The 26,773-nt window shown below is 42.8% G+C and overlaps 1 protein-coding gene across 4 annotated transcripts in view; it reads right to left on the bottom strand.

Moving 5' to 3' along the window:
- The window catches only part of LOC133418616 (rho-associated protein kinase 2-like), a 38,467-nt gene that overhangs the window by 6,678 nt on the left and 5,016 nt on the right, over positions 1 to 26,773 (bottom strand). For 3 of the 4 annotated variants that reach the window (XM_061707407.1, XM_061707405.1, XM_061707406.1), the window contains exons 2-27: positions 25,243 to 25,324; positions 24,169 to 24,269; positions 23,456 to 23,593; positions 21,033 to 21,293; positions 20,288 to 20,432; positions 17,441 to 17,579; positions 12,296 to 12,387; positions 9,637 to 9,796; positions 8,468 to 8,564; positions 8,252 to 8,331; positions 7,959 to 8,007; positions 7,725 to 7,860; positions 7,114 to 7,205; positions 5,570 to 5,816; positions 4,730 to 4,836; positions 4,464 to 4,623; positions 4,145 to 4,305; positions 3,835 to 4,019; positions 3,652 to 3,721; positions 3,313 to 3,416; positions 2,617 to 2,803; positions 2,270 to 2,363; positions 1,958 to 2,052; positions 1,499 to 1,687; positions 615 to 783; positions 203 to 424 (exon numbers count right to left, since the gene is read on the bottom strand). In XM_061707407.1, coding sequence (XP_061563391.1) covers positions 203 to 424; positions 615 to 783; positions 1,499 to 1,687; positions 1,958 to 2,052; positions 2,270 to 2,363; positions 2,617 to 2,803; positions 3,313 to 3,416; positions 3,652 to 3,721; positions 3,835 to 4,019; positions 4,145 to 4,305; positions 4,464 to 4,623; positions 4,730 to 4,836; positions 5,570 to 5,816; positions 7,114 to 7,205; positions 7,725 to 7,860; positions 7,959 to 8,007; positions 8,252 to 8,331; positions 8,468 to 8,564; positions 9,637 to 9,796; positions 12,296 to 12,387; positions 17,441 to 17,579; positions 20,288 to 20,432; positions 21,033 to 21,293; positions 23,456 to 23,593; positions 24,169 to 24,269; positions 25,243 to 25,324 — 3,562 coding nt within the window. The remainder of the gene's footprint in view (positions 1 to 202; positions 425 to 614; positions 784 to 1,498; positions 1,688 to 1,957; positions 2,053 to 2,269; positions 2,364 to 2,616; positions 2,804 to 3,312; positions 3,417 to 3,651; positions 3,722 to 3,834; positions 4,020 to 4,144; positions 4,306 to 4,463; positions 4,624 to 4,729; positions 4,837 to 5,569; positions 5,817 to 7,113; positions 7,206 to 7,724; positions 7,861 to 7,958; positions 8,008 to 8,251; positions 8,332 to 8,467; positions 8,565 to 9,636; positions 9,797 to 12,295; positions 12,388 to 17,440; positions 17,580 to 20,287; positions 20,433 to 21,032; positions 21,294 to 23,455; positions 23,594 to 24,168; positions 24,270 to 25,242; positions 25,325 to 26,773) is intronic. The other variant, XM_061707409.1, reaches the window with a different exon arrangement.

Consider the following 26,773-nt stretch of genomic DNA (forward strand, 5'->3'; position numbering starts at 1 on the left):
GAGTATTAATGTGTCCAGTGAACATTAAAGAGGATTATAGCACAGCAGAAACAGAGTCAACGGTGTAAGGGGATTAGCTGCATGACTGCAACGCTCAACCACAGTAGGAGCCATTTCTTTTCAAACTGAGTTGAGGATAACGGAGAAAAAAAACCACCAAAAACAAACACATTCTCAGGTGTGAACCGCCATGCAGGGTCACCTCCAGGTTCAGGCTCGGAGGGCGAGTCATATGCGAGAGCCAGGGGACGCTGGCCCTGCTCCTCGTTCTGGTCGTAATCTTCTTCATCCTCAGAGTCAGAATCAGAGTCAAAGAGAGCGCGCGCCGATCGAAGGTTGGGCCGCGTGTCGATGCGGACAGATTTGTGTGTACGTTGGTAGGTGAAAGACATCGATTCTGAGGTGTGAGAGTGAGTAATGCGTACTGCACCGGACAGCCACGAGGAAGGTTGGGGGGAAAAACAGGAAGAGGAATAATAAGGAAAAGGTAAAAGGTGAAAGTGGAAATGAGTGGAATATGAAAAGGAATACGGGAAAAACGTGCGGATGTGATCATTTAATAACGCATCTTGGAGTCTTGACGATGTAATGACGGCGTGTGATCGAGAGCCCACCTGGGTATCCGTCCGCAGGGTCCAAGTCATTGCAACTGCTGATGCTGGTGGAGTCCAGAGAGTGAATGCTGAGGGAGGTGATCTGGCACCGCAGCTGCTCGATGTCGCTGTCTTTACTGTCCAACGCCATCTGAAGCTCCTGACGCACCTGGTTCTCCTCTGCGATCAGCTGAACACCGCAAAACAAACAGCTTTCAGATGATTTTATTTATTTGAAGGACATCATTTGGATATTCTTCACGTCTGCTTCCTACTAGGGCTGGGCGATTTTGGACAAAAATAAAATCCAGATTTTTTTCTCTGAAAACCCGATTTTCGATTTCGATTTTTTTGGTAAAACTACAAAAGACAATTGTTTCAAATATTTTATCTTTACTTTTAAAGAAAAATAGCAAACAAATTTCCCTATTGGGAATGAAGTGCAATTGAAAGATACTGTAAATCCTCCTTGAGTTTAGTAAAGGGACAACATTTACAATTTTCTTGACCAAACAAAGATGACTAGACGAGCTCTGTCTGTAATGCAGCCAGCTGCAAAAAAGGAAAATAGATTTTCCGATTTTCCGTTTTTTTAACATCGTCTTGATTAATAAATCCGATTTAGATTTAAAATCGATTAATCGCACAGCCCTACTTCGTACCATGCCATCCTTTTGGTCAGTACTGAAATGTAAACCCAGGCCCTTGACAGTTTTCTGTCCAACGCTACTGGTTAACAAACTTCCCCACTAATGTAGTCATTTTACATTTGTCACCATGTCCGTATACATCCGGCATTGCAGCACGGTTGGAAGTCGTGGAAAAAGAATACAGATTCCCCGAGTATGTTTTCTGCAAACAAGTTTATATGGCGTGTATATTTTTGGCAGCGTGGGCACACTGACCGCCTGCATATCCGTCAGCTCCTTCTGGTATTTGATGATGGTGGTGCTGAATTTCTCCTTCTCTGCTCTCAGCTCGAGCTGCAGCTTCCTGTTCTCCTTCTCCTTCCTGTGCACTTCGGTGTCGATGCTCCGGTGGCCTCCCTTCACCGTCTCCCTCCTGTTCATCACCTCAGCCAGCTTGTTTATAGCCTGAGAGCAAAGACGCATGATAAAACTTTACAAAGCTCTCTTATGGTATATATAAACGGGGATGCCTGCAGGAATATCAAGGCTTGATGCATGGAAGAAAAACTTTCTTCAGATGTCGGTTTTTACTCAGAGTTCGATAAGAGGCCTTTAGCAGGATATTATTCTTAACAACAAATGGTGTGATGTAAGAGCCGTCTGTGAAAAAAGATTTGAAAGAAAGAAGGATGATAAGATATTTCAGGCTTTCTAGACCTGTGTGGGCGCTCGCACCTGAATTTTTAGAGTCCTTTCATTCTGCAGCTGCTTCTCAAAAGACAGTTTCAGACAGTTCATACGCTTCTCTTCCTCTCTGGATTTGTGGAGATCTGTAGAAAATGTCAATAACGAATATTAATATAGAGAATTTGCTTTTGAAAGTAATCCACAGAACAAGTTGGGCAAACTCAAAAAGTCTATTCTTAAAAAAGGCATCATTGGCTACTTTTTGGGACTTTCTGACATCACTCTCACAATAAGTCATGTGGATGTGCGAGGTGATTTTTAACACATTTCTCTCTGGAGCTCATTAACTCAAAGACTCACGCTGCTGCATCTCTTTCAGCTGGTTGTTGAGCTCTTCCTTCTCACTGGCCAGGTTGGCTACGTCCACCGTCAGAGTGCGATTGGATTCTTCCAGCTGTGAAGACAGATGTGGTAGAAGTGAGCTGCTGTCAGCCACATACATTCAGACATGCCTCATGAGTTGTTCTGGTTTTTTCTTGTGCTTAACAGTTTTGTTGCAGTGGTTGCTGAAGGCCAGGTGATGATTAAAATCTCTGAAAATGTCAGTTTTCACTCTTGGGATCGAAGTTGACTTTTTCTGTGCTGTTCAATAGTGTTGCATGATTTATTGGTTTTCAAGGGCTCTTAAATTAGAACATCGATCTCACCGAGCTGATGGTGGCCTCCTTGTCCCCGAGCTCCTGTTTGTGTCTCGCCATCATGTCTTTGATCTCCAGCTCCTTCATGATTTTCTCTTTCTCCAGGAGGGAGTACTGCTCCTCGGCGATGGAGCGAGCCAGCTGCTCCGAATCTGCTTTGGTCAGACTGGTTTCCAGCTGGGAGGCCAAAGAATCCCTGCAGAGGCAGAGAAAGCGTGGACGGTTATTATCTTACAGCGCGGCTGGAGCCGGATAAAGTCTTTGAACAGCCCTGAATCCCTGTCATTATTATGCCAGGAAGAAATCCTCTGCCTACAGCGTGACTCTATATTAATAAGCCAATGACATTTTTGTCATTGACAGATTTTCCAAGTGCGAGTTGGACCGAATTAGAGTTTGACTTTGGCTTCAGAACATCTGGGACGGCGGCTAATTTGGTTCAGCTTCGTTCATTCTCTTAAACGTCATATTTTATTCTGCTTTTTAGCTGTGAAAGGGATTCACAGAAGGAAAACAACACTAAAATGGGAAGTCTGTTTAATTCTTATAAATGCTAATAATATGAAAGTTGTTTATTGTGCTGAACATGAGTAATTGCCTCTTCTGTGCCAGGCATGTCAATGTACCCTGTTGAATCAATATTTGGCCCATATTTGGGGAAGTGTGTTATGATGCTGCTGCTGAAAACGGGATACGTGCGGTTACCTCTCCTCTTGGTACTGTGCCAGTCGCTGGTGCGCCTCTTTGTACAGCTTATTCCTCTCGTCACACTCATCTTTGAGCTCTCGGATCTGCGTCTTGTACAGGGTCTTTGATTAAAAAAAACAAAAACAAACATGATGTCATCACTTTCAACACTTACTTTGGAAGTTGACTGCTGAACAGATACACGGAAAGGCTGCGTCTAGAAGTGAAACTCAGTTTTGAGCAGATCTGGGATATTATTCACTAGGCTGACCAATTATTTTAGTCATGTTGACTTTAAAATATTTGGCTGTCACTGCTGTTTGAGAGATGCACAAAAAAAAGAAACTAGATAGTTACTGTGAAATACTGTTCTGTCTCCAGCTGGTCCTTCAGTTCTTTCAACTGGCCATCAGCCTCTTGCTTTTCTCTGAAACAGAGCAAAAATCTGTCAGCTCAAAGCCATCTGAACGCCAGAGCCAAAGCAGCCAAAAAAAAAGCTAAAGCAGCTAAAAATGCTGCTCTTGAATGTGCAAGTCTAACCTGCGCAGCTCTTGGTTCTGTTTCTCAAAGATCTGCTTCATGTCCAGCAGCTGGTTGAGCTCCTGCTTGAGCTGTTTCTCGGAGCAGCGCAGCACCGACACCTGTTGGTTCTGCATCTTCAGATCACTCTGACTCAAACTGCGCTTGTGGATCTCCTGCTCCAGACGTAAAGTTAGGTGCATGACCTGCAGACACATGCAAATATAAAGGTTAGGGAGTTCAAATGAGTTCAAATCTTCTGCTTCTCCTTGATCTTAGATATATTGATTAAAAAAAGTGATAAACTTCTGCACAAAAGAGCCAAAAGTACCTCTTCGGTAAGTTTCTCCTTCTGCTTCTGCAGCTCATCCAGCTGGTGCTGGGCCTGCTTGTAGTCACAGTCCAACATGGAGCAGTCTTTCTCCAACTGCAGCAGCTTGGACTCCAGCTGCAGCTTCAGGCTGTGCTCCTCCTGCAGGGTGCACTCCATCGCTGAACAAAAGGAGACGACGTGAAAAGTGACGTCAAAAACATGCACAGAGAACCAAAGAGTGACAGTCGGCAAAGTAGGATTGCTTAGTTGATGCGTTTTACACGACTGCTTTTAGATTGATGGTATTCGTCTTTATCTTTCTCTCTTTTAGACGCACCTTTCAAGGCCTCGGACTTGGCCTCTTCGATGGACTGGTAGATGGTGCTTTTATCAGCGAGCTTGGCTTTGGTAGCCTTGTGTTCTGCCTCCTCCTGCTCCAAACTCTGCTGGAGGGACTTGATCTTGAACGTCAGGTCGATCTCTTGGTTGTTCTTTTCCTGTAAACCACATCTGATTTTAGATTTCAAATGTCTCTTTTTGCTGGTTTGTTTTTTCTCCTTTAAATTTCAAATTCAACGTAAGTAACCAATGATGACAACCAACCTTTTCAAGGTCATTGAGCTTCTCCTGCAGCTCCTTCTTTTCTGTTCGGACCTTGGAAAGAGAGGATTTCCTGTCTTTCACCTGTTCTTCCAGGCCAGAGATTCGTCCTGATGGGGAGGAATGGGAATACAATTAAAGATACTGACAATAAATAACTACAGACAGATTTGAAGTTTCACTTGTAGATTCTTCTCGATGCCAGATTGAGGCTGAAAAAAAACATGCAGTGAACTAGATGAATGCACCTGAGTTATTTGGTTTGAGACATTGCGTCATAACGGCCAAGCCCATGTTTGGCATCGAGTGAGAAAACCAAAAGAGAGAGAGGGAAAAAAACACAGCATTCGTGTTTGTTTCTCTTTGTGACTCCACCCACAAGGAGATTTGACCAATGGGAGGGAATTAATCACAAGGCAACACTGTTGTTTCTAAACATCCCCTCTGACCTCAGCGTCTCTGCGTGGACACAGCAGCGTTCAAGTTTCCGAACGGCAGCTTCGTGAGGTTCTGGCTCCGCTATTGCTTTTGGCTATTAGAGCCCCTTTAGCAGATGTTTCCACCAGATGATCAGACATTTCCCAAAGTTAGGTCCAAAAAAACAATTCCCATCTAATACACCGTTCAGCCTCCAGCTCCAAGTTGTCTAACATCTTTTTCCCAAAACGTAAGAGATGCTTTTGCAGCTCCTAACAAACCCATTCAAGTTTATTCAAATTCAGTGTTTTATTCCTTTTGCATTTCTTATAAAGATAACTATAAATTTAAATCTTTCTGAGACCCTTTATCAGGTCATTTTCATACCCGTTACCGTCAAAATATAAAAGCGGAGCCGAGTCTCACCCTGCAGGTCAGTAATAGTTTCTGTCCCGAGGTTCCGGTCTCTTTTCTCCTCCTCCAGCTCGGCCTGCATCTCCCTCAGCTGCTTCTCCAGCTCCATCTTGCCGTCCTCCAGCTGGCTGCACTTCCCCTGCATCTCCCTGAGGCTGACCTCCAGGCTCTGGGCTTGTTTCTGCGCCTCCGCCTGGTTCTTCTTCAGCCGCGCCGCTGCCTCCTGCTCAGCCTGGAGCAACGCGTTGGCCTCCTCCAGCTGCAGCAAGTAAATTGACACGGTTGAACTCAGTTAATGAGGAAAAGCTGGATACTTGAAGTTACAAAATCTTAAGTTACTGTGAAACACAACACAAATGTCAAGACAATGCACTTAAGCTTAACATCTTAAGCGGGTTTCATTTGATTCCGTCACTTCAACACTTTCAAAATGCATAACCAGCTGGGTTATTTAAACAAGTAAATCAAAGTAAGTCCTTTAACATAGATGACAGTTTATAGACACTTTTTGACACAAATCATCTTTTTCTTCCATTCTTCTTTCAAAAATCTCCTAGTTCTTTCCTGTGCTGGTGTTTTGAGATGCATGCAGGATCTTTCCTTCGATAAAAATGGGGACACTGTGTAAAAATATAAATAAGTACATAATGCAATGATTTGCACATTAGAAGTTGGAACGGTGATATTTCAACATTAAAAAAAAAAAAAAAAAAAAAAAAAAAAAACATTTGGAAAGAAATCTCGAATGCAGAAAGGATCCAGATTTAGAATGCCATATGCTCCCATCCAGATGTCATTTTTAAGGAAGGCATTTCACCAGTTCTCTTGGTATCACTCTTGGTAAATAATGAAATTTAGAATAATTAATATTTTAATGACAAAGAAGACCGTTGAAGTGCTCAAAACCTTTATCAAACAAGATCAAAATGTCTCTCCCAAAAACTCCAGGAACTGCTGTCCTAGTCACCAGTCGTACATGTATGGATGTCTCTTAAAAGAGGAGAGGATCCTCCACTTATTGCAACATTTCTTGAGATGTGCTGCTGCCATCAAATTCTAAATGACCCATTTTCTTTTCTTAAGCTGTTACACGTTCTCAGTTTGAACATATAATTTGTTTGCTATATTTTATTGTGAATAACATACATAGACATACAAGTCATTATTTGCACTTTACAGTGTCCCTGCTCTCTTGGCACTGGGGTTGTTTGATGTTCAGTGATAAGAAACTCCCCAACCCCCTTTGCAGAAACCATTAACTTTTTATCTTCAGTTTTTTTTTTTTTGTACAGATGAGGGGATGTTATCTTCCTAAACTGCAGGCATTCGGTCACATTGAATGCCCCCTCTACCTGAGGCATGCCCTTCTAACTACTGGTGCTTTCAGGAACCTGTGGCTGCTGATTGCTGGGATACACTCTGCAGAGTCAGTATTTACAAAGCCATGCAATTTGCAATGCATGTTTTCCCCTGATGTTTACTAGCAAGTTGAGGTCTAAAAAACCTTTACTGTGAGTAAAAGAAAGCTGTGTGGTGTTGAAAAACTCAGTGCTCACTTGTTTCTGCAGCTGGACGTTCTTCTCATTAGAGATCTGCGAGTGCTGGTTCCTCTTCTTCAGATCCTCAAACTGGTCCTTCAGGTTGTTCACTGATGAACAAACACACCATCATGAAGCGATTTAGGTGATGGGCTTCCAAGAAACTGTACTGTATATTTCACATGCCAATTTGTTTTGGTCAAAATACCCTAAGGATAAAGTTCAACAGGTCATTTTTCATCCATCCCGTTACAGCTCAGTTGAAACAGGTGGATTTAGGGGGTGGAATCAGCCATGCCAATATTAAAATTTCACAGGGTGAGCTTTTTTTCCTTTTTTTTTTTTTTTAAATCATTGCTACAGGTTTCTGATGTTCAGCAACTACAGCCTGTTGTGCAGTTTTGGTAAATCTGAATCATCTGAATCTGATATCCTGCAAATATGGATGATAACTAAATTATATATTTTCAGGCTTAGGTGGAGAATTGCTTGGAAATGAAAACAAACTTGATTCACACAAGCAGGGATAAATCGGATTACTCTGCGTTCATTAAAAATGGCACAACAGTCCCAGCTTGTTTAGGATTTATAAGCCGGATATATAGATAGGGCAGTTTTTGGGCGCTCACGTTCGTTCTCCAGGCTGCGTTTCCTGTCAGTTTCGATATCCACCTTGCGGAGGCTCTCGGCGCTCTGGTGCTGCAGAAGAGCTCGCTCTCGCTCCAGCTGCCTCAGCGAGGCCTCCACTCTCTGCCTGCTGTTCATCTGATGAGGGCAGAAGTCACACACGCACAGTGTGAACAGAAACAGTACTTCACTTCAGATATACTGTAGTCAAAGCATCCATCCATCCATCCATCTACCTCTTTGTCCAGATCTTTAACCAGCTTGTCTAAACGATGGGTAGCATTTCTGTCAAGAAATAAAATGTATTATCAAATATGATCATATATGAAATGATGTGGCTAAGAGATAGCCAAATGCATGTATTGTTATATTGATTATATATGTTTTTGTTTCATTTTCAAAAAAGGAAAAGTGATGAGAATCCACCCCAATTACTGCTGGCCTCTTGCTTTAAGAAACAATCTTGCCAACGCTTTCATTTCTACGTTAAGCGTTTGAATCAGGTATTCATGTGTGTGTTCACTCGTACTTGCACTTTTGCTCCAGCTCATCTTTGGCCTGCATCTCATGGTTGAGCTGCTCCTCCAGCTGATGAAGCTTTTTCTGCTGCTGCTCAAATGGACAAATGGGAGACCAGACAATTGAAAACGCTGTCATCTAATCCACCATCATATTTCATGTTCTGTCTTGCGTTTTCCAGTCGCTGCCGTAACAATTTAACACATTGCACACATTGAACACAGACCTCTTTCTTGCCGTCCAAACTGTTTTCTTTATCCTCTGAGCTTTCCTCACAGCCGTCTGAATCCTCCACAGAGCTGCTGCTGTTCTTCTTCAGCAGCCTGAGAGAGAGAGAGCGAGAAGAGCCGTGAACACTTGTAACTGACCCAGCATCACACCTCACTGTCCTCAGGTTCAAACATCTACAAGCAAGTGGTAATCAGATCATAACGTCAACGTGTGTGTGTTCATCCAGTCTCATGTAAGTTTGAGTTCACCACGACTGCTCTGACATGAAAAACACAAAAATGCTTAAAGAAAATGAAACTACACAACATGATTAACTTAAAAAACTGCCATGAGGGAGGCAAAAACTTAAGAGAATATATTTTTTGAAATATTGTTCTTTATAAAATATTTCTTACAGATTTATTTATCTATTTATTTCATGTTCATGCGTAATTCTGTTTTTAAGTTGCTTTCTTAATCTCTGCTGTCACGTTTATGTTGTGTTTTTCACCTCACTGCCAGCAAAGGGACAAAAAAAAACCTTCATATTTGCAGTCTTTTGCCAGCCGTGTTGGTGGACATGTAATGTTGGGCGGTCTCTGGAAACTATTCATTAAATGACTCTGCCTCATGGCTCTGCAATAACCAGAGATTATAAGGTCTTTTGAAGCAGCGGTTCTTACACAATGTTTCATTTCATGAATGAAAATGTGCCTGAGCTCGGATCTAACAAAGTGTCTGATGATTTCAGGAAAGGTGCGTACTTAAATTTTACAAGCATGTGACTTGTTATCGGATATTGCTCAGTCAACGGTTTATCGTTTCTCCCAAGTCTCTCACACCCAGGAACGCACAGCATTCCTGAATAAGGCCCAGCACATTCTGGAGCGCAAAAGTGAGACAGGAAACTAGGAATAATTAAAATCTAAAATGGGTAGCTAAAGAGAGTGCAAAAACAAAGCAGCCGTGTGGAAGTCAAACAGGGACACACTGTCTGACTGGAGAAAGACTATAGTAAAGTGTATGTGAGTCGATTCAACTTGTTTTTAGTCCTTAAACCTGTTAAGATGTATATATGAAGATGTATATATGTTTTTATATACATTTTTCAGTATAATCTCAGCCAAAGTAATAAAACGAAACAGCAGAGGAGAAAAAGAAACACATTTAGATAAAAGCACGTACTGATTCTCCTTGAAATAAGTGAAGCCGATAAATGGTAGCTGGTTGCCCACGAAGGCTTTGGGTGGAGGAAAGGTCTCAGCATCTCCTTTATCCTCTTCTATGTCATCAAAGTTACTGGTGTCTATGTCGCTCTGCAGCTCCGGCACAACTGGAGCCACAGCTGGTGGACAGAAACAGAAAAACTGAGAGTCATGGAGCCAAAAGGAGGGTGAGGAGGCGGCGCAAACCAGGAGAGGTTTGGGGAGAAACAAAGATGCTTTTTAACATTGAATAAAAAAGTCAAAGACTCAACCATTGTTCTGCAGGTATTTCAAACCTAAACGCTCCTTCAAATCTTTTTCAGCTATGACTTCTTTTCAACAGTTTGAGCCAAACTATGCCAACTCTGGCGCTGCACGCAGAAGCAGTGGGTTTTTCTGCAGGTTGGCGTGAGCTCGACACCACTCCTTTCTGAGCACAGTGCTTGCTTTGTGCCCCGCACACACAGTTGCCTTTCACAAGTGAAGCCTGAGCACTCCAGCAGAGAACGCTCCTTCTGCAGCTCTTCTCACACGAGCAGACACGCGTTCGAAGTCCAACACAACATGCTGACAAACCTCTGTCAAAGTGCCAATCAGATAAAGCCACGCTGGTCCTTTAGTCTATAAATAGATCCTAATTAAGAGAAAAAAAAGCAACCATTAAGGATAAAGTTTCTCAGACCAGTACAATTCTGGCTCTGAGCAAAGAGCTCATTACTGTTGGGTCAAACGCAACCCCCAAGTGTGGCAAATGCGACTCGGAGACGGCGTAGAAAACACACAAACAGATCAGGCTCAGGAATGAAACAAATAAGGGGGGGAATAAAAAAACGAGAAGGGACGGAAGGAAAAGAAAAAAAAAAGCCAAAGTGTGGTTAGACAGAATGAGACATGGAGGCCCTTGTGGAGCGACTTCCCAGAATGCTCTCTGATAGCGGGAGAGTAATGACAGGCAGCCGTGGCCACAGTGAGAGTGAAAGAGCGAGCGAAACCCTCCAAACTGGGGCGACCCTCTCATTAGACGAGGCCGCATGGCCTGCCCCGCCCGCCTCCATGGGGGATTGCTGCGTCCTGTCCCTCCATCCATCCATCCATCCATGCATCCATGCATCCATGCATCCATGGTGCTGGCTTCTATTGCTCTCAATATGATATAATGCTTAATAAACATGAAGACAACAGGGAGAAGCCTAAACACAGAGGGAGGGTCACGCAACAGGGGCGACACGCAGCTCTGCGGGATCACGGACTTGAAGCAGGGTCATGTTTTGAGTGTGTATGTGTGCACAGACATGGCCGTGGTTTCATGTTCCAGACTGCCAGGCTCTGATCAGACCTTCTTTCTGTCGTCCTAATCAGAGCCAGGTTAACCGGAGGAAGGAGAGTCTGAATGTAATCACATGCAGACACAAAGCTCCTGTTCATGCGCCTAAAACATACACTTCTCTTCCTGCTTCTTCCTGCTTTCTTTTTTCTATGTAAATGATAGATTATGTTGTAAATGATACATGTCATGGCTATTTTCAGCTTTTTACTAAAACCTTTCAATATTTTTCCTACAAGATGAGGTAATAAATACAAGTTTCATTTGGGCATCTTGAAATAAGTTAGTTGTGGCTATTACATTCATAGTAATTCAGCCTACGTTGACAGATATCTACGTCTTCAAACCATATCTCAGTATGTTTATAGGATGTGGCTGCATATGATTATTCATTTTGCATCAAAGTTTTTTACTCTTTTTTTCAAATTGATAAATGTGGAAAAAATTATATATTTTGATCATGTAAAATATAATTAAGCATAGTAACAGCATCATATAGCTACACAGCTATAACTAATGTGTTGATTCAGTGTAGAATAACAAAGAAATAATGCACTAAAGGGTTTTATAAAGTTAATATTAGTTTGGACTCTGCCAAGCAGAAATTCAACACTAATATAAAGTTTGGATACTGTAAAAAGTCAAAAAAAGTTTGTTTTTTTTAAAGTAAAAGAAAGTTGTTGCCTTTGCGCCGTTTTAATATAAATATAAAGTTTAAGTATTTTTTTTAGAAAACTAAATTAATTTTCTGTTTATATTATCCCAACTTTTTAGGGACATGTTTGAGTTTTGGACAGTTCTGCAGTGTCTCTTGCTCATGTGCTGCATGTGCTGCATAGCTACTGAAGCACATAGATACTCATGTTTTCTTCTGTTAAACTGTCTGCAGGCTTCACTGTCAAACACAACCACGTTCACATGTGGAAACTTAACTTTCACAACTTGTCAATTCTCTCTACTGTACGTTTGTGGAGATGCAGCCTATATGTAGCTGATTATCCAGCAGGACTGGATAATGTAGTGATGTTTTGCTCTGCACAGCATCCCTTCATGTAATCTCAGACAGCAGATCTGCAGATATGGGGAGCATGTGCAGCATGTACGCAGCCTCACTGGCTCATAGCTGGAAATAAACCTCAATCTCACAATGAAATAAAACAGGTCTGCAGAGGAATGGGCTGGAGATGATAAGAGGGAAACAGCAACAAGGACAGAATTACCAGACATGGAGAAAAAAAAGAAGGAACCCTGCACCTGCAGAGAGGGCATTTACACATAACACGAGACTCAGAAAAATGCGTGCGTGAACACTTACTGTCACGGATGTTGTCAAAGGTCCACTGGTCATTCTTGAAGAAGGGGTGGCATTTGATCTCAGCCACGCCGGTGCGGCCCAGACGAACCTTCCTGCACACAGCAACAGGAGCACGCAGTCAGACTGAGAGCAGAGTCGCCTCAGTGTGAACACAAAACACACGCCGCCCCTCCACCCACCGTCACTGACATGTCATCCCAAACACACCGAGCCTAAAGGGAATGACTGCTCTGCACTGACCGCACTGACCAGCATGGACAGCCACATGACCACTGGTGTAGAGAACTCCTCAATTCAGTCAGACCCAAGATAATAAAGTTCCAGAGTGCCGGAGGAGGGCCCCATCAACAACTCTGACCACGCCACTAATAGACCTTCTCTCCGTCTTGTCTCTTGCTCTTTCGCTCCCTTGCCTCGTTCCCCTTTTTGCCCTCCTCCACCTTTGGGTACAAGGCTGGAGAGGGGTGCGGCAGTAAGCGCTTGCCACGTGTGGGACATTCCAGATGCAGCCAAGAAGAAGAGGGGGCAAGGGAGGGGTGGACGAAAGAAAAATGGGGGAGTTTTCAAACCCTCTACATTTAAAAAAAAAAAAAAAAAAAGCAACCAAGCTGGGCTTGAAAGCTGCATCTAAGTGCCCGGATAACTGAGGGGATGCAAAGGAGAACGCTAGGGCTGAAGAGGGAGGATCGAGACATGGAAACTGGCACGAAGAAATGTATGAGAGGAAGCTGACAGATGAAGAGATGAAAAACACATGGAGAAGAAGGAAAAGCGAGAGAATCTAAAAGGAGAAGCTGTTTTTGCTTTCAGGAGTGATTCAGTAAGATCGGAAGTGGGTGACAGAGCATGTGGGTTAGGTTAGTAGAGTCGTGTGTGTGTGTGTGTGTGTGTGTGTGTGTGTGTGTGTGTGTGTGTGTTAGTGTAAGGTCAGGCAACCATGCACACATGCAAGATTCTGTCTGTGGTGAGAGAATAGTGGGTGAGAAGGTAAATAAACTGAGTGAAAAATGAAAGGCTGCTCTGTATGGAAGCAGAAAAGACCTGTGTTTGAGCCGTCTCGGGGGTGGAGTCACTAATGTAAACAGGAAGTGGGCCACAAACGGGGAACATGACCCATTCACGCTGCGTCTACCTTTAATGCTGATGTTAGTAAAACTACAAAACTGGCACTGCTTGTATTAAGATGAGCTCTTATCAGCGGTTTGAGACTCTGGCTTGAAGCCACTGATTACATACTAATGCACTCAATTTCTTATTGTCAATGCGTAGCATGAAAATCCCCAAACAAAGAGTTGATGCTAGAAATCCTAACAAAGTCTGATACAAATACAATTAAAGGAGACATATTTGTAACATAATCACTTTGTACGTGCGTGAGCATATACTCGGGTGTCTTGAAATGAGAACAAACTCGAAATCTTGTAATAAATAAAAATGCAACCACAATCCTGGCACTTTGGGGCTATCTGGGTTTGAAAATATGTAATTAGGGCCGGAGCACTTACAGTGCGAAGTCCCTATTGTATCTGTAGGAATTCTTTCTTTCCTTCCTTTTTATTTTCAAAATAATAAAATAATAATAAAATATTTGTTAAATATTTGCAAAAGACTGCAAATATGAAGGTTTTTTTTTCTCTTAGTGCCATGGCCGAAACCGAACAGGAAGTCTGCCATTTTGAACATTCTGAATTAATCGCGTAATTTTGGAGCAATTTATGCCATTCCTTCGGCAGTTAATGCGGCCCGAACCGTAATGTGCACCCAGGTGTGTTATACATCAAAATGTGCGTCACCATCCTGCGACGACGTGCATTACTTTTCTTAGTCAAAACCGTTACCGTGGCGACGATAGACGCCAAAAAGCGTGCCCCCCCCTTCATCCGGTTGGTCCATATTTGATAGTTCCTACTTTCTGCCATAACTTTTGAATGGTTTGACATAGGGTCTCGTGGGTGGTGTCATCGGAATCGGTATTGAGTACTTGACCTTCATTGGCATGAATTATCCCCGCCCCTTCTTCTGATTGGTCGATATTTTATAATCCCTATTTTCTGCCATAACTTTTGAATGGTTTGATATAGAGAGTCGTGGGTGGTGTCAGCCGCTAAATGTCCAGGCCTGAAGAATCTACATGCAAGTCATACAAGCGCTTCCACTGCAGCACGCCTGAACGTGCACAAGGGTGCGAGGGTCCGTTCATCGCTGCTTGCAGCTTTAATTTAATTTATTTTTTATGCAGCCCTCACACATTTATCCAACTTTAGGTACAGATTTTGCTGCAGTTGCTTCACCCCGGAGGGGGGTCAAGTTGACACCATATTTCTATTAATAGCTCATTCTGATCAGCACCTGTATATAATGTAGCTCGCATCACTTAAGAAAGGAACAACTCCCTGCTGAAACAAGGCCAAGGGGAACTTCTTATTCTTTTGCGCTTGAAGACGTCCTGAAGATTTTGTCAGTTCAAAAAGTTTTTAACTGACGAAATCTTCTGGATAGAAGATCAAACATCTTCAAGAACAAAAGAAAAGGCTTCAAGCCTTTGGGAGTTACCACGACCTGGATGACTGAGAGTCTGCACTACGGTAATGCTCTACAGTGTTTTGTGTCCTATTTTACATCCTAACCAGGAAATTAAGCAACAGTATTTTCTCCATGTAAACGGCAGTGAAAAGTTGCCCACATTTGCGACAGTTTTGAATATTAGCCTCTAAAAACCTTATATATACAGAGGGACATACCTACGGTGGAGGATTTCAGTTTGTGAAAGAGAAATGACAACATGTATGTGAACAGTTATCTGGCTGCTACGCTGCTGCAGTGGTGTGGAGTTTAAACAACTTGGGCCAGTCCAGCAAATGGCTCATTATAAGAATGTTCTGGCTGTCAGTCGCTAAAATCCTGATGGAGCAAATATAAAAACATGCCTCAAGGGTTAAATAGTGTCATTTATGTCAAATTTTAGGGTTTAGCATGGTAGCTTGAAGCTATAGGAGGGATCTCAAATATGACACCACCTGCAGAAGAGAGGGGGCTGGCCTTGAGTGATCGTCTCCTCCACCCAATAAAAGCAGACGCTGTGAAAAGAGGTGTAAATCTATCATGGACAAGAGAGTTGGTGGATTTAGACTAAAACATCAGTCCTTAAGAAATGTATGTTAAACTGTGATCAAAGGGCACAGAGCGTCCTTCAATGTGGCTCTGAAATAATCAAACTAAAACTGACATAATTTCCACTTCCTTCAAGCTGGATGCACAAAGCAAAAAGCAAAAAAAGAAGAAAAGAAAAGAAATCATGGATGCCTGAGAAGGCACAAAGGGTCATTAACAGATATGTATGCCGCCTGCATAATTATGAGGAACAAACTGCATTTGTTCAGCTATAAAAGCCATTCTGAGACATACAATGACTCAGTCGGCCCTTTGAAGAACAAATGTGAATGTTCAATGAAGGAAAAGTGGGTTTTGTCTTTCTACACTGTAATATACGAGTTTGCATAATTACCAGGCAACTATCAGCATGCAGCACAAATGTGACTATTCTGTTTGCAGGACAGGAAATTAACTATTGTTTTAAGTTACCTACATTAGCATTATGCTCAGTATCCTGCCACATGAAACACGCTGTTTCTGAATGATGCCGACCTCTCCCACCTCTTGAAGAACGTAACTATTAGCAGTACCGGTAGTTGCGTTTCAGCCCATATTCTGCTTAAATAAGTCAGACTAGCTCATCCTTGATGACAGCAGCTCAAAACTTGCACCTCTTCTTCACTATTCTGCCTGCTAAGGTTGTTTAAACATAAGGAATTCATTTTTAAGGTCTTGCTTGATCAATCTTGATATTTTCACATGTGACCCCTATGCAGAGGTGTTGCACATGAACGCTGCAGCGGCACAAGTTGGAAGAATGGCTTCCAGTTCTGCATGTCTACATTCTTTCGCAGTTACTTTCCGTCTCCGTATCATTTTTTTCATCATAGCTGACTATCTGTGAACAATCCTTTGATTGCCCAGTGCTTTCTTTCATCAATATTTCAAATATTTCTCAAGGCAATAAAGCTGCCTATTATTTATTTACATCTCGATATGAGATCTTAATATCTTTAAGAGAAAAAACATGCAAATGATACGTTGTCAAGAGTTTCCTCAAAACTTGCTATGAGCCCACAGATATTATCTGATTTCCCTTTGGGATTAGTAAAGTATTATTGAATTGAAGCGAACTGAATAGATTAGATCAAGAATACTGAAGGAATGATTATGAATTTGGCGTAAAAGCTCCTTTTCTCTGCAGGGATGTGAAACGAGGAAGAAACCTCCAGAGTACGAAAAGGTTTCCTTTGGTAGGACAACAAACATTCGGTGGTACTTTCTTTGAATTTTACTGATCAGAGATAACATATCCCGAGTTCACTAAATTAATTGTATCCAGCAATAATAAATATGTGCCATGTCCTTAACAGTATGTTGAACACGGTTATTGTAGTTTATTCTGAGTTGAGTCAACAGCTGTTAATAGAAAACTTGCTGTGATGCGACAGAGCTAATCACCAAATCTTCAAGCGAACTAAAGTCTATTCTGCGCAAAAAGATAGTGATTTGCCCTCCCATAAACACAGAGCTCTATCTGCAGACTCGGTACAGCAGAAGGTTGCAGCGTGCCCAAAATTCAAGAAGAAATAAAGTTACTGACAGAATCATTGACAACTTTCTAGAGGATGAAATAATCTGCTTAAACTGGCTAACCATGCAGAACCGGGGATTTTTGGCTTCCCAAGCATCCTCATGAACTTGGGTCGACACATGGTGGCCCGTTGCCGGTTGCAGCGCTGTCTTTAGTCTGACAGCACTTCCAGAGAGCGATCGATACCTGTACTAGTGATTGGTTTTCTTTGTAACACTGTAGCGGTGGTGAATGTTGAGCGAGTGTGCAGACTGAGCTACGCATGAGTGCAGGTTTGTCAGAGTGAATGACCAGTTGTTTTCCTGAAAAATACACAGAGGATTTAAACACATCTATTACTCTTAAGTAAAATAACACAGCTGTGATCAGAGAAAGTGAACTCCTCCCATGTTGATGAGGTGAACACTGTTGCCTGCAGATTTTTATTTTATGACATTAGCAAAGTTCCCTGTACAAACCTGTCGGTGAGAAAGGCGCAGATGAGGTCTTTAGCATCCTTGGAAATTTGTACATCATCTGGGAAGACGAGGGAGTTTTGGTGGTTCATGATCTTCCCGTAAGTTCCAACGAGGGACTCCGCATAGAAAGGGGTTTCACCTGCGAGAAGGGCGAGAAATCAAAACTTCCACCACTGGCAGAGAAGAGGAAAAAAATAAGCCTTTTATGTTACTTATTCCAAGAGGATCTGCATTGGATTTTAATTGCCATAATGCAAGACAATAAACGAGAAAAGCTGATCCGGTGGCGACAGCTTCTCCATAAAGTTCTGGCGTGAGTGTGCCATAAAATACAGTACTGTAAAAAAGTCTCAGGCCGATGCGGTAAAATAAGAATGCGTTCAAAAATACACAATTTCATTCTTAATTTCTATCAGTTTACACAATGAAAAGTGGGTGAACACAAGAAAAATCTAATTCAGGATAGTGTGACCATCTACTGGAGTTTAGAGGACCGCAGGCAGACGTATGATTAACCAATTTTACCAGACAGGTGTTAAAAACCATCGGTTTCACAGGTTGAAACATCGTCATTAGGTCAAACACAAGCAGCTGTTTGGGAGGTGGAAAACTGGGCGAGGAGCAGCCAAACTGCTACCAAGGTAAAGGTTGTGAAAGATAGTTTCACAGGTCACACGCCTTCAAGACTAAGCAAAGCGGCAAGTCTCGCCGTAGCTTCACTGCAACGGCAAAGGTCTCTCCCCGGCACCGATGTCAAAGCCGAGGGGGATGTGCTGCTGAAGGTTTTCTGGAGAAGCAACTCTCAGGACAGAAGACTCTTAATCTTACTTCTGTCATGTCTTAACGGCGTCACCGGCTCAGAACGAGCAAAAACCAGAGACTCGCGTACACCCATCCACTGTCGAGAGTAGTCTGACCACAACCGGTCTTTATGAGAGAAGTGTGACCAAAAAGTGTCTCAAACAACAATAAAAGTATAAGAACTGAGGTGCAGAAAAATGGCAGCAGATGCTGTTGAGTAATTCGCAGAGTGATGCAGAAAAACTAGTTCATGCGTTTGTATCTTCTAGACTAGATTACTGTAATGTGTTGTTAGCAGGATGTCCAAGTAATTTGCTGAATAGGCTCCAGCTGATCCAAAATGCAGCAGCACGACTGCTGACAGGAATTAGCAGGAGAGACCACGTCTCTCCAGTGTTAGCGTCGCTCCATTGGTTACCCGTAAAATTCAGAATCCAATTTAAAATTGTATTACTTGCGTATAAAGCCCAAAACGGCTTAGCTCCGCATTATTTGCAAGACCTGATAGTGCCTTATGTTCCTGTCAGAGCTCTCCGTTCTCAGTTCAGGTTTACTCGTAGTTCCTAGAGTATCTAAATGTAGATTTGGAGGGCGGGCGTTCTGCTATCAGGCACCATTACTATGGAACCAACTTCCAATCTGGGTTAAGGAGGCTGACACCACCTCCACCTTTAAAACTAAACTTAAAACATTTCTGTTTAGTAAAGCCTATAGTTAGTGTTTAGTAAACCTCTAGCTGGTGTTGGTAAATCTCTAGGTAGTGTAAACTTTAGTGTGTCAGAGTCGCTCCTGTAGTTTCTTGTGCTGGCCCCCTCTTCTTCTCCTCCCTTTTCTCTCTTTTGTCCATGTTGCAGCATCCTTTGCCGGACACCGGAACCTGCAGTGTGGGAGTGAGGGGGGCAGGGTAACGGCCCCTTTTGGGCGGGGGAGAAGGTTCGTCCCTCAAGACTCCTCTCCCTGGCCCTGCCCCTTTTCAACCTTTCCCCGACCCTGCACCCCAACCTGGGACTTGATGATTGGGCCGGAGCTTCGGGAGCTGCGTGCTGGCCTGCGGTCCCCACCCCTGGTCATCCCGTTGCTGCTTCCACCTGCCTGCTGTGCTGTTGCCGTCCCTGACCCACCAGTCTGGCCCTCGGCAGGAGGGTCCCCCCTGATGAGCCTGGTCCTGCTCAAGGTTTCTTCCCTCCTAAAGGGGAGTTTTTCCTTGCCACTGTTTGGCTTAAGGTTTTTCTCCCACTAGGGGAGTTTTTACCTGCCATTGTTTATGTAATAACTGCTCGGGGGTCATGTTCTGGGTATGGGTCTCTGGAAAGCGTTTAGAGACAACTCTGTTGTATTAGACGCTATATAAATAAAATTGAATTGAATTGAAGTAATTAATCAAAAATTGAAATATTTGTCTGTAGTAGAAGACAGTTTATTCCTCCATAGGCTGGAGAGTTTCTCTAGGCAACAGTAACGCATGGGGGAGGAGCTTTGAAGTTTGGGGCTACATTCCTGCAAATGGAGGCGGGGATTTGTTCAGGTTTAATGGTGCCCTCAACGCTGCCAGATGCAGGCTGATACTTATCCATCATGCAATACCATCACGGAGGCAGCTGCTTATCCGTGCTAAATTTGTTCAACTGCAGGATAACCACTCCGAAATATACAGCCAATGTCATTAGGGACCATATTCAACATTTAAAAAAACAACAAGGAATCCTTGAAGTGATGGTGTGAATCCCTCAGGGAGCTCTGATCTCAACATCTTCCAGTCTGGAAGGATTTAAGAGAGCCCACATCCACAGAAGATCTGTGGTTAGTTCTTCAACATGTTTGGAACAACCTACCCTCTAACTCTTCTTCAAAGGCAGACTGCAAATACTGTGTGTACCTTGAAGACTTAGACAAAAAGCTGGATTGATTTATATTAGACATTCTGAATCCTTTCTACAATCACAGCGTATCTTCACACCTGCTTGAGGCTTTTGCACAGCACTGTTGTGCTAAATAAGATTGGTGTTGCAAACTGAAGCATGACCGAGTGAGCGATGAGCGACTTACCAACAAACATCTCGTAGATAAAAACTCCTACAGACCACCAGTCACATTCCCGGCCGTAATAACCGTCACCACCCTGAGACTGGAGCACCTCGGGGGAGATGTAGTCTGGTGTGCCCACAGCCGTGTCACAGTGCACCATACCTGTCTGCAGGAAGACAAATGCTCAGTAAAATAAATGAGGAAGGAAACAGTATCTGAGTAGTGACAGTAAATGATTATGAGGGAGACTTTAGTGTATTATCTATCATCAGGACCTAGGAAAAGTGTGTAAAGACATTTTGGGAGCGTCAGTCCTCATCTCCTTCCCTGCCAGACTATCTCGACTCTGTATTTGCACAAGAGACGAAATTACATGACACCATACACAGACACGTCCGTTTAATGGTATATTTCCAGGGAGCCCAAACGCTTGGAAGCAGCTATTCTGAAATTGCTGTGGTGAAAACAAAAGGCTGCAAAACACTCCCTGGCTCACAGCAGAGGCGGCACTCCAAATTGGATGTTTAGCACAATGACCTCTGAGCTCTTTCAAAACAGCCTGATGTAAGACTGCAGCCCGTAGCTTCAATTCAGCTGCTTGAACACCTGAGGGTGCACTAGAGCACTAAAAAACAACTTACTTCTAAATCTAAAATGGGAAATTCACTGATTGGGGAGGTGCATTTTCTTTAGAATTGAAGGATTCAAATTCCTCTGATGCGAGAGGATTCAGACGCATTTGGAAAACGCCGCCGCCGCCGCCTACCGAGTCCATCTTCATGCACGTGCCAAAGTCGGCCAGCTTGAGGTGTCCGTGCTCGTCCAGCAGCATGTTGTCGGGCTTGACGTCGCGGTGGATGAAGCCCATGGAGTGGATGGCATCCAGCGCCAGCACGACTTCGGCCGTGTAGAAGCGGGCCCACTTCTCGGGGATATCGTAGTTCATGGTGAGCGTGACCAGGTCTCCTCCAGCCATGAACTCCATCACCAAGTAGAGGTGGCGATGGTCTTGGAAAGCACAGCAGAGCTGGGAGAAAGGTCAACTGTCAGATGATGGTGTTTCCAGATGAAATCAGAGTCTCAGCTGTGACAACAAATGTGATACTCAGTAAAAAAAAGAAGAAAGAAATGAAGCTAATAGTAACCGAGCTGTATTAAACATTAAAAGTGGATGTCACTCACATTACATCCCATTAGTATTGCCTAAATGACTTCATCTGATTCAGACATTATACATGCATGCTTTCAGTATAAGCTTCATTTACATAACCTTGTAATACCATATGGTATATAGCTTTTCTCAAACCATCAGCTGCAGGGTAAGTTAGAGTTGTAATTATGTTTTTTTATATTTTAATTTATGTCTTTTTTTGTTGTGTATGTCTGAGCACATCTGTGGCTCTGATAGACAGACAGATGTGTGTCCAGCAAATAACAAGAGGTCTCATATAAACAGCAGGTTACGTGTGTGTGTGTGTGTTTATAATTTTTAAAAATGTAGTTTTTAATACTAGGATCATAATCACCTTCACACAGCCTCAAGGTCAACTTACAAGCTGAAAGTTTCTTATTAGTCTGGTTTCACTGTGAACAAAAGCAAATCAACCCCCTGGATTACATCTTAGATGTTTCACAGCATCACGCTCAGCTTTAAACCTATTACAAACATTTCGATCACCTCCGTAATTTGAGTAAACGGAGTAAAGAGAATTTTCATTGCGGGGATGTCCAAGTAAAACAAGCTCCTGCTCACACGGAGGATTAAAAGGAACCCTGGTTATTAAGACTTGTAGTCCCTAATTAGCCACAATTGTTCTCTTATACTAAAATATGTTGTTAGAAACACATAAAATAATCTAATTGCTTTAAAAATCTACAATGTTTATCACATATTTTGACCTGCGGGAGGCGCCATGTTCTACCTGAGCAATGCATTCTGGGGGCGATGACGTAGCATGGTGGCTCTGGGAAGATAAGCCCCATTAGTTTAACTGGGACAGGTATCTAAAACATAGATGAGCAGCTCTCTCCCGGCCGTGGAGGCTGACGAGGGAGCCCATAAGACGTCTCGGTTCAGGCAAACCGGATCTCGTGGAGATCTGCAAAAATGATCAAAGTTGTGCGCATCTTACCAGTGCATTAGGCTAGGGCCCCCGCTAAAACCGGCCTCGGCGCTGGGTCCACCGTTTGATGACAGACCAGAGGCTGAGGGGACTGGCCCGGGACTTTGACAAAACGGGAGGCGCAGACTTCGCGTCAAATAGGCAAGAACATCTTTATTTAATTTAATGATGCCAGATCTGGCTGGGGTTTTTATTGTAGCATCGGCTATCTGCTAGTTGAAACGTGTGGTCTGTTAGTCTATCTGAGTTTTATGGTGTTTTTATAGTTCATGCTTTATGGTGCTGTACTTTTCTTTTTTTTTTTACTTTTTTGTAGGTGCGCCGTCACCTTAATGTTTAGCTGTGTTTTGATCTGTTTTTCTGGTGCGCCGTCACCTGTTTAGCTGTGTTTTCATCTGTTTCTGGGTGTCAAAACAGTGGACGGGGGCTAGCAGGTGCCACCGTCTGACGTCACTACCCAGAATGCATTGCGGTGTAAACAACAATGGCGACCTACGAGTTAAATTATATTTTAAAATTTTATAAAAACGAAGACATCAAAAAGGTTTTTTATATCACATTGTTATAATTGATACCAACATTTATCTTTTAAGACCTACATGTCTTAATAGCCAGGGTTCCCTTTAAATAAAGCGTACATGCTCCTGCGTCCCTGACAGCGATGAGAACCGTTTCTGCCAAAACATTTTCTACTCTTCCTTGCTTAGTGTAGGAAGGAAAGGAAAAATATGTTGCTGCTCTCATCTTTGGCACTATAAATGTGAATGAAAATCATCAAATATGTACAGTACATGACACAGAAAGCAGGAACCTACACTTTGGTCAACAAGAACGGACGTCTGACCATTTAAAAACTGATGATATACTTGTAATATGAGTGGCTACAATGTATAATATTTATTTTGTTTACTTTCTGATTCACTTTAGCACATTGTATTTGTTTTACTAGTATTACATCCATCCATCGTGTATGATGTGTGTGTTTAACGGGGAAACTCATCAAGCAGCAACAGTTGTTAGAGGAAGTCTTGTGAATGTTTGCAGGAAATAAAGGATTTGTCCGCACCTGGACGATCCAGGGACTGTTGGAAAAGGCCATGATGTGCCTCTCCTCCCAGAAGAAGGCCGAATCCGACCGCTTGATCATCTCAAACTTGTTCAGCTGCTTCATGGCATAAACCTTCTGCGAGGCCTTGTGGCGGACCTGCGTCAGAGGAGGGAGGTGCCGGAGCCGGAGAAGGGAATATGAGAATGTAAACAGTAAACACAAGGACGATGAGGAGATTGTCAGACTGTCACAGTAACCAAGACTAGACCGGAGACAAAGATGGGACATGGATATAGTAGTAGGGGTACACACCCTTAAAAAGACGTGCTTAAACAAGATTTTTTCAACACACTAAAGTCTCCACGCCAGACTTCATACTCTTCCCCCGCATGTTGAGCGTGTCCAGACTCGTTTCTGCCACTATACACAGCAGATACCAGATTTAAGGCACAAGAGGCAGATGTTAAATAACAAGGACTTACTGAGAGAAGCAGTTAGTTAAAGGTGGCGTTAAGCGGAAAAATGATGTTAAAAATATATATAAATAAGTAGAATCTGAGGTATACGGTGCAGATGTTGCACATTTTTAGAGATCGTTGCTCCATCTAGTGGATCATGGGAGACTTTTTATTTTTTTTGGAACACACTTTGATTTAAGAACAGCTGGAGAAACGGTCTCGTCTCAAACGCTGCACGGCAGCGTGCAGATCTTATAGAGAGAAGCATCTCACCAGCTTCACTTCTCCGTAGGCTCCTCTCCCAATCAACTTCACTTTTTCAAAGTCTTCGGGCTTCACCTGCAGGTCTCGCAGCTGACTCACCAGCTTATCATCTGGGGGACACACATCCACGTTACCAAAGAAATACAACAAATCAATCGGCTCTCACTTGATTTCAAATGCTGCTTCTGCATAAAAAGATGCAAACAGAGGTTTGTAGCTGAAAGATGATTATTTCTGCGATTTATCCATAATTATAAAGGCCTTATATTTAATTAAGAGTACAAGAACAATGTAAAAACCGTTGAAAAGGAGATTTACATATACTGTGCAAACTAATTTTGAATTAAAAGCCAATGAAGTGTTTCAAAAATTCTAGGACCAGAATTGAATGAAGCTGAAAAATAAAATAATAGCCATTTCAATAAAACAAACAACTCTAGAAGAGAAAATCCCTGCAAGGAATCAGGAACACTTCTGACAACAATTGTCTGCGAGCATGCTCTAATTACTGCATGCCTGGAAGTAAGAATAGCAACAATACGAAAAATGCAGCCACATTCTCTGAGCTTGAAGTCATTCACGACAACGGAGGTGAAACTGAAAACGCTCATGTAATTGGGTGAAAATTAAACGTAACTTTAGTCTGGAAACCGTGGACGTTCTGTCCTGCGGGGTAAACACAATGAGGACTTTCCTCATTTCACTTCAATGTAAAGCCAAATTAAAACATCTTAAAGGATGTGTCATCTTTGAAAATGCATTATTAATGTTGGACAATAAATATCCTTAAAGGATTAACTGATTCTGATAAAGGATTAACTGAGCCATGAGATAATGTCTTTTGATGCCACTTGACATGTATGACGCTATCAGATCAGCATGGTTTCACAGTAAGACACCTGTCAGCTATGGAAATACACTCACTTTACGGGCTTAACCTAATAATATATCTAATAAAGTCTATTATTCAAAGTTGAATATCGGGTTTAAATTGTTAAACATAGTTGCATAATGTTTTGAGGTTCCATGGTACACAAACACCCAACTTTAGAAAGTGAGAAGCAAACACCCTGCAGCTCTTACATCTGTTCAGAAATGCTTCTATGTTTTTGTTCTTCCGCAGGGCAGGATAGTTCAGATCGTGAGCCAAGGCATTCATGGAGTCCTGAAAGACAAGGAGGAGCAGAAAACAACAGAATAAAAAAAGGCTTTGACTAATTGAGAACACACAGATTGATTAAAAAAAAAAAAAAAAAAACATCTCTCAACTTCGGGTTTACAACTAGCGTTTTAAAAAGGATGCTGAGGCGCTTCTCTCTGCACATTCCAACGAGGACATAGTCATAATCAATACAAACAAATATATGAACAGCCTTTATTTAATAACACCTACACAACAGGATGTTATCTGCTGATTCATTAAGCAAAATGAAACTAATGTCATTCAAAATCTTAGAATTATTTCTGTCTCAGGACAAAATGCAGCAAAGTGAGCAACCGTGACCTTCTGCCTGCAGATAAAACAAAATGAAAACATTGAAAGGCCGAAGATAATGTTACATTTTTGTACACCGTGCTCACTAAACTGCCGCGTGAGATGATGAGGGGGAAAACCGGCCCGCTAATGTGCAGCAAGGCACAAAAATGAGAAGACAATGAACGCCGGGATGTGCAGACATAACAATTCGTGCGACAGCAAAACTGGTCACGTGGCGTTGTTGCAGCTGCCTGTTCGAACACACAGACCGTCCAGCGGACCCAATAGCACCCACTCGGGCACAAAAAATAAAAAGCAGAGGGCCAGCGGCAGCTTCTGACTAACAGCCTCGGTGGTGTCGTCAGCGCTTCGATCAGCCGTGTTGAGTTTCATGTAGATCCAAAATATGTCAAACGCACAGGGCTGACAGGGGAAGGAGGGGGGGGGGGGGGGTAGTTTACGAGGCAAGCCGACCCCTCTGCTCCCCCAAACCGGGGTCAAATGGAGTCATCAAGCATGCAGTGTGTGTGTGTGTGTGTGTAAACTGGACCGCAGCAGTATGTACTGGTCTGTTTGTTAGGGGATATGTGTGGGTGAGTGGACAGCAGCATGTGGAACAATTCTGCACCTTTAAATAGCAGCGGTGAGGAGAGACCCCACCCCTCCCAGTCCCCCCACTGCAGATGGCGTAGAAATAGACCAAAGCTCAGAAGCTATTGTGGGACAAACAGCTTATAGGTCTGGACTCCGGCGGAGCGCTTGAGGATCTGGGATCATTTTCCACAGCATGTGTGCATCTCTTCCAAATGTCATGGTTACTGCAGTGCGGAGGGAGTCACTTCCCTCGAGAGTTCATAAGGCATTAATGATATGTAAATACAAACTAACTTTAATTGACACTTGGTTTGTGACATTAATCTAAAAGTTACCCCTACCTCAAGGTTTTTAAAGACCAAGAAGCCCTACCTTGAGTGGGCATGGCCTCCCACTGCAGCAGTGGCCTCCCCCAAAAGGAATAATCTCTAAAGATACTTTGGAACCATTCCGGGAATACATCACAGCCCATGGACCTGTCCTTCAAACCTCCCACATCCCAATCTGGCTCAGCATCTGCAGAGGATCCTAAAAATCCACTGT

This window comes from Cololabis saira, chromosome 18, assembly GCF_033807715.1.
Source record: "Cololabis saira isolate AMF1-May2022 chromosome 18, fColSai1.1, whole genome shotgun sequence".
Classification (NCBI taxonomy): domain Eukaryota; kingdom Metazoa; phylum Chordata; class Actinopteri; order Beloniformes; family Belonidae; genus Cololabis; species Cololabis saira.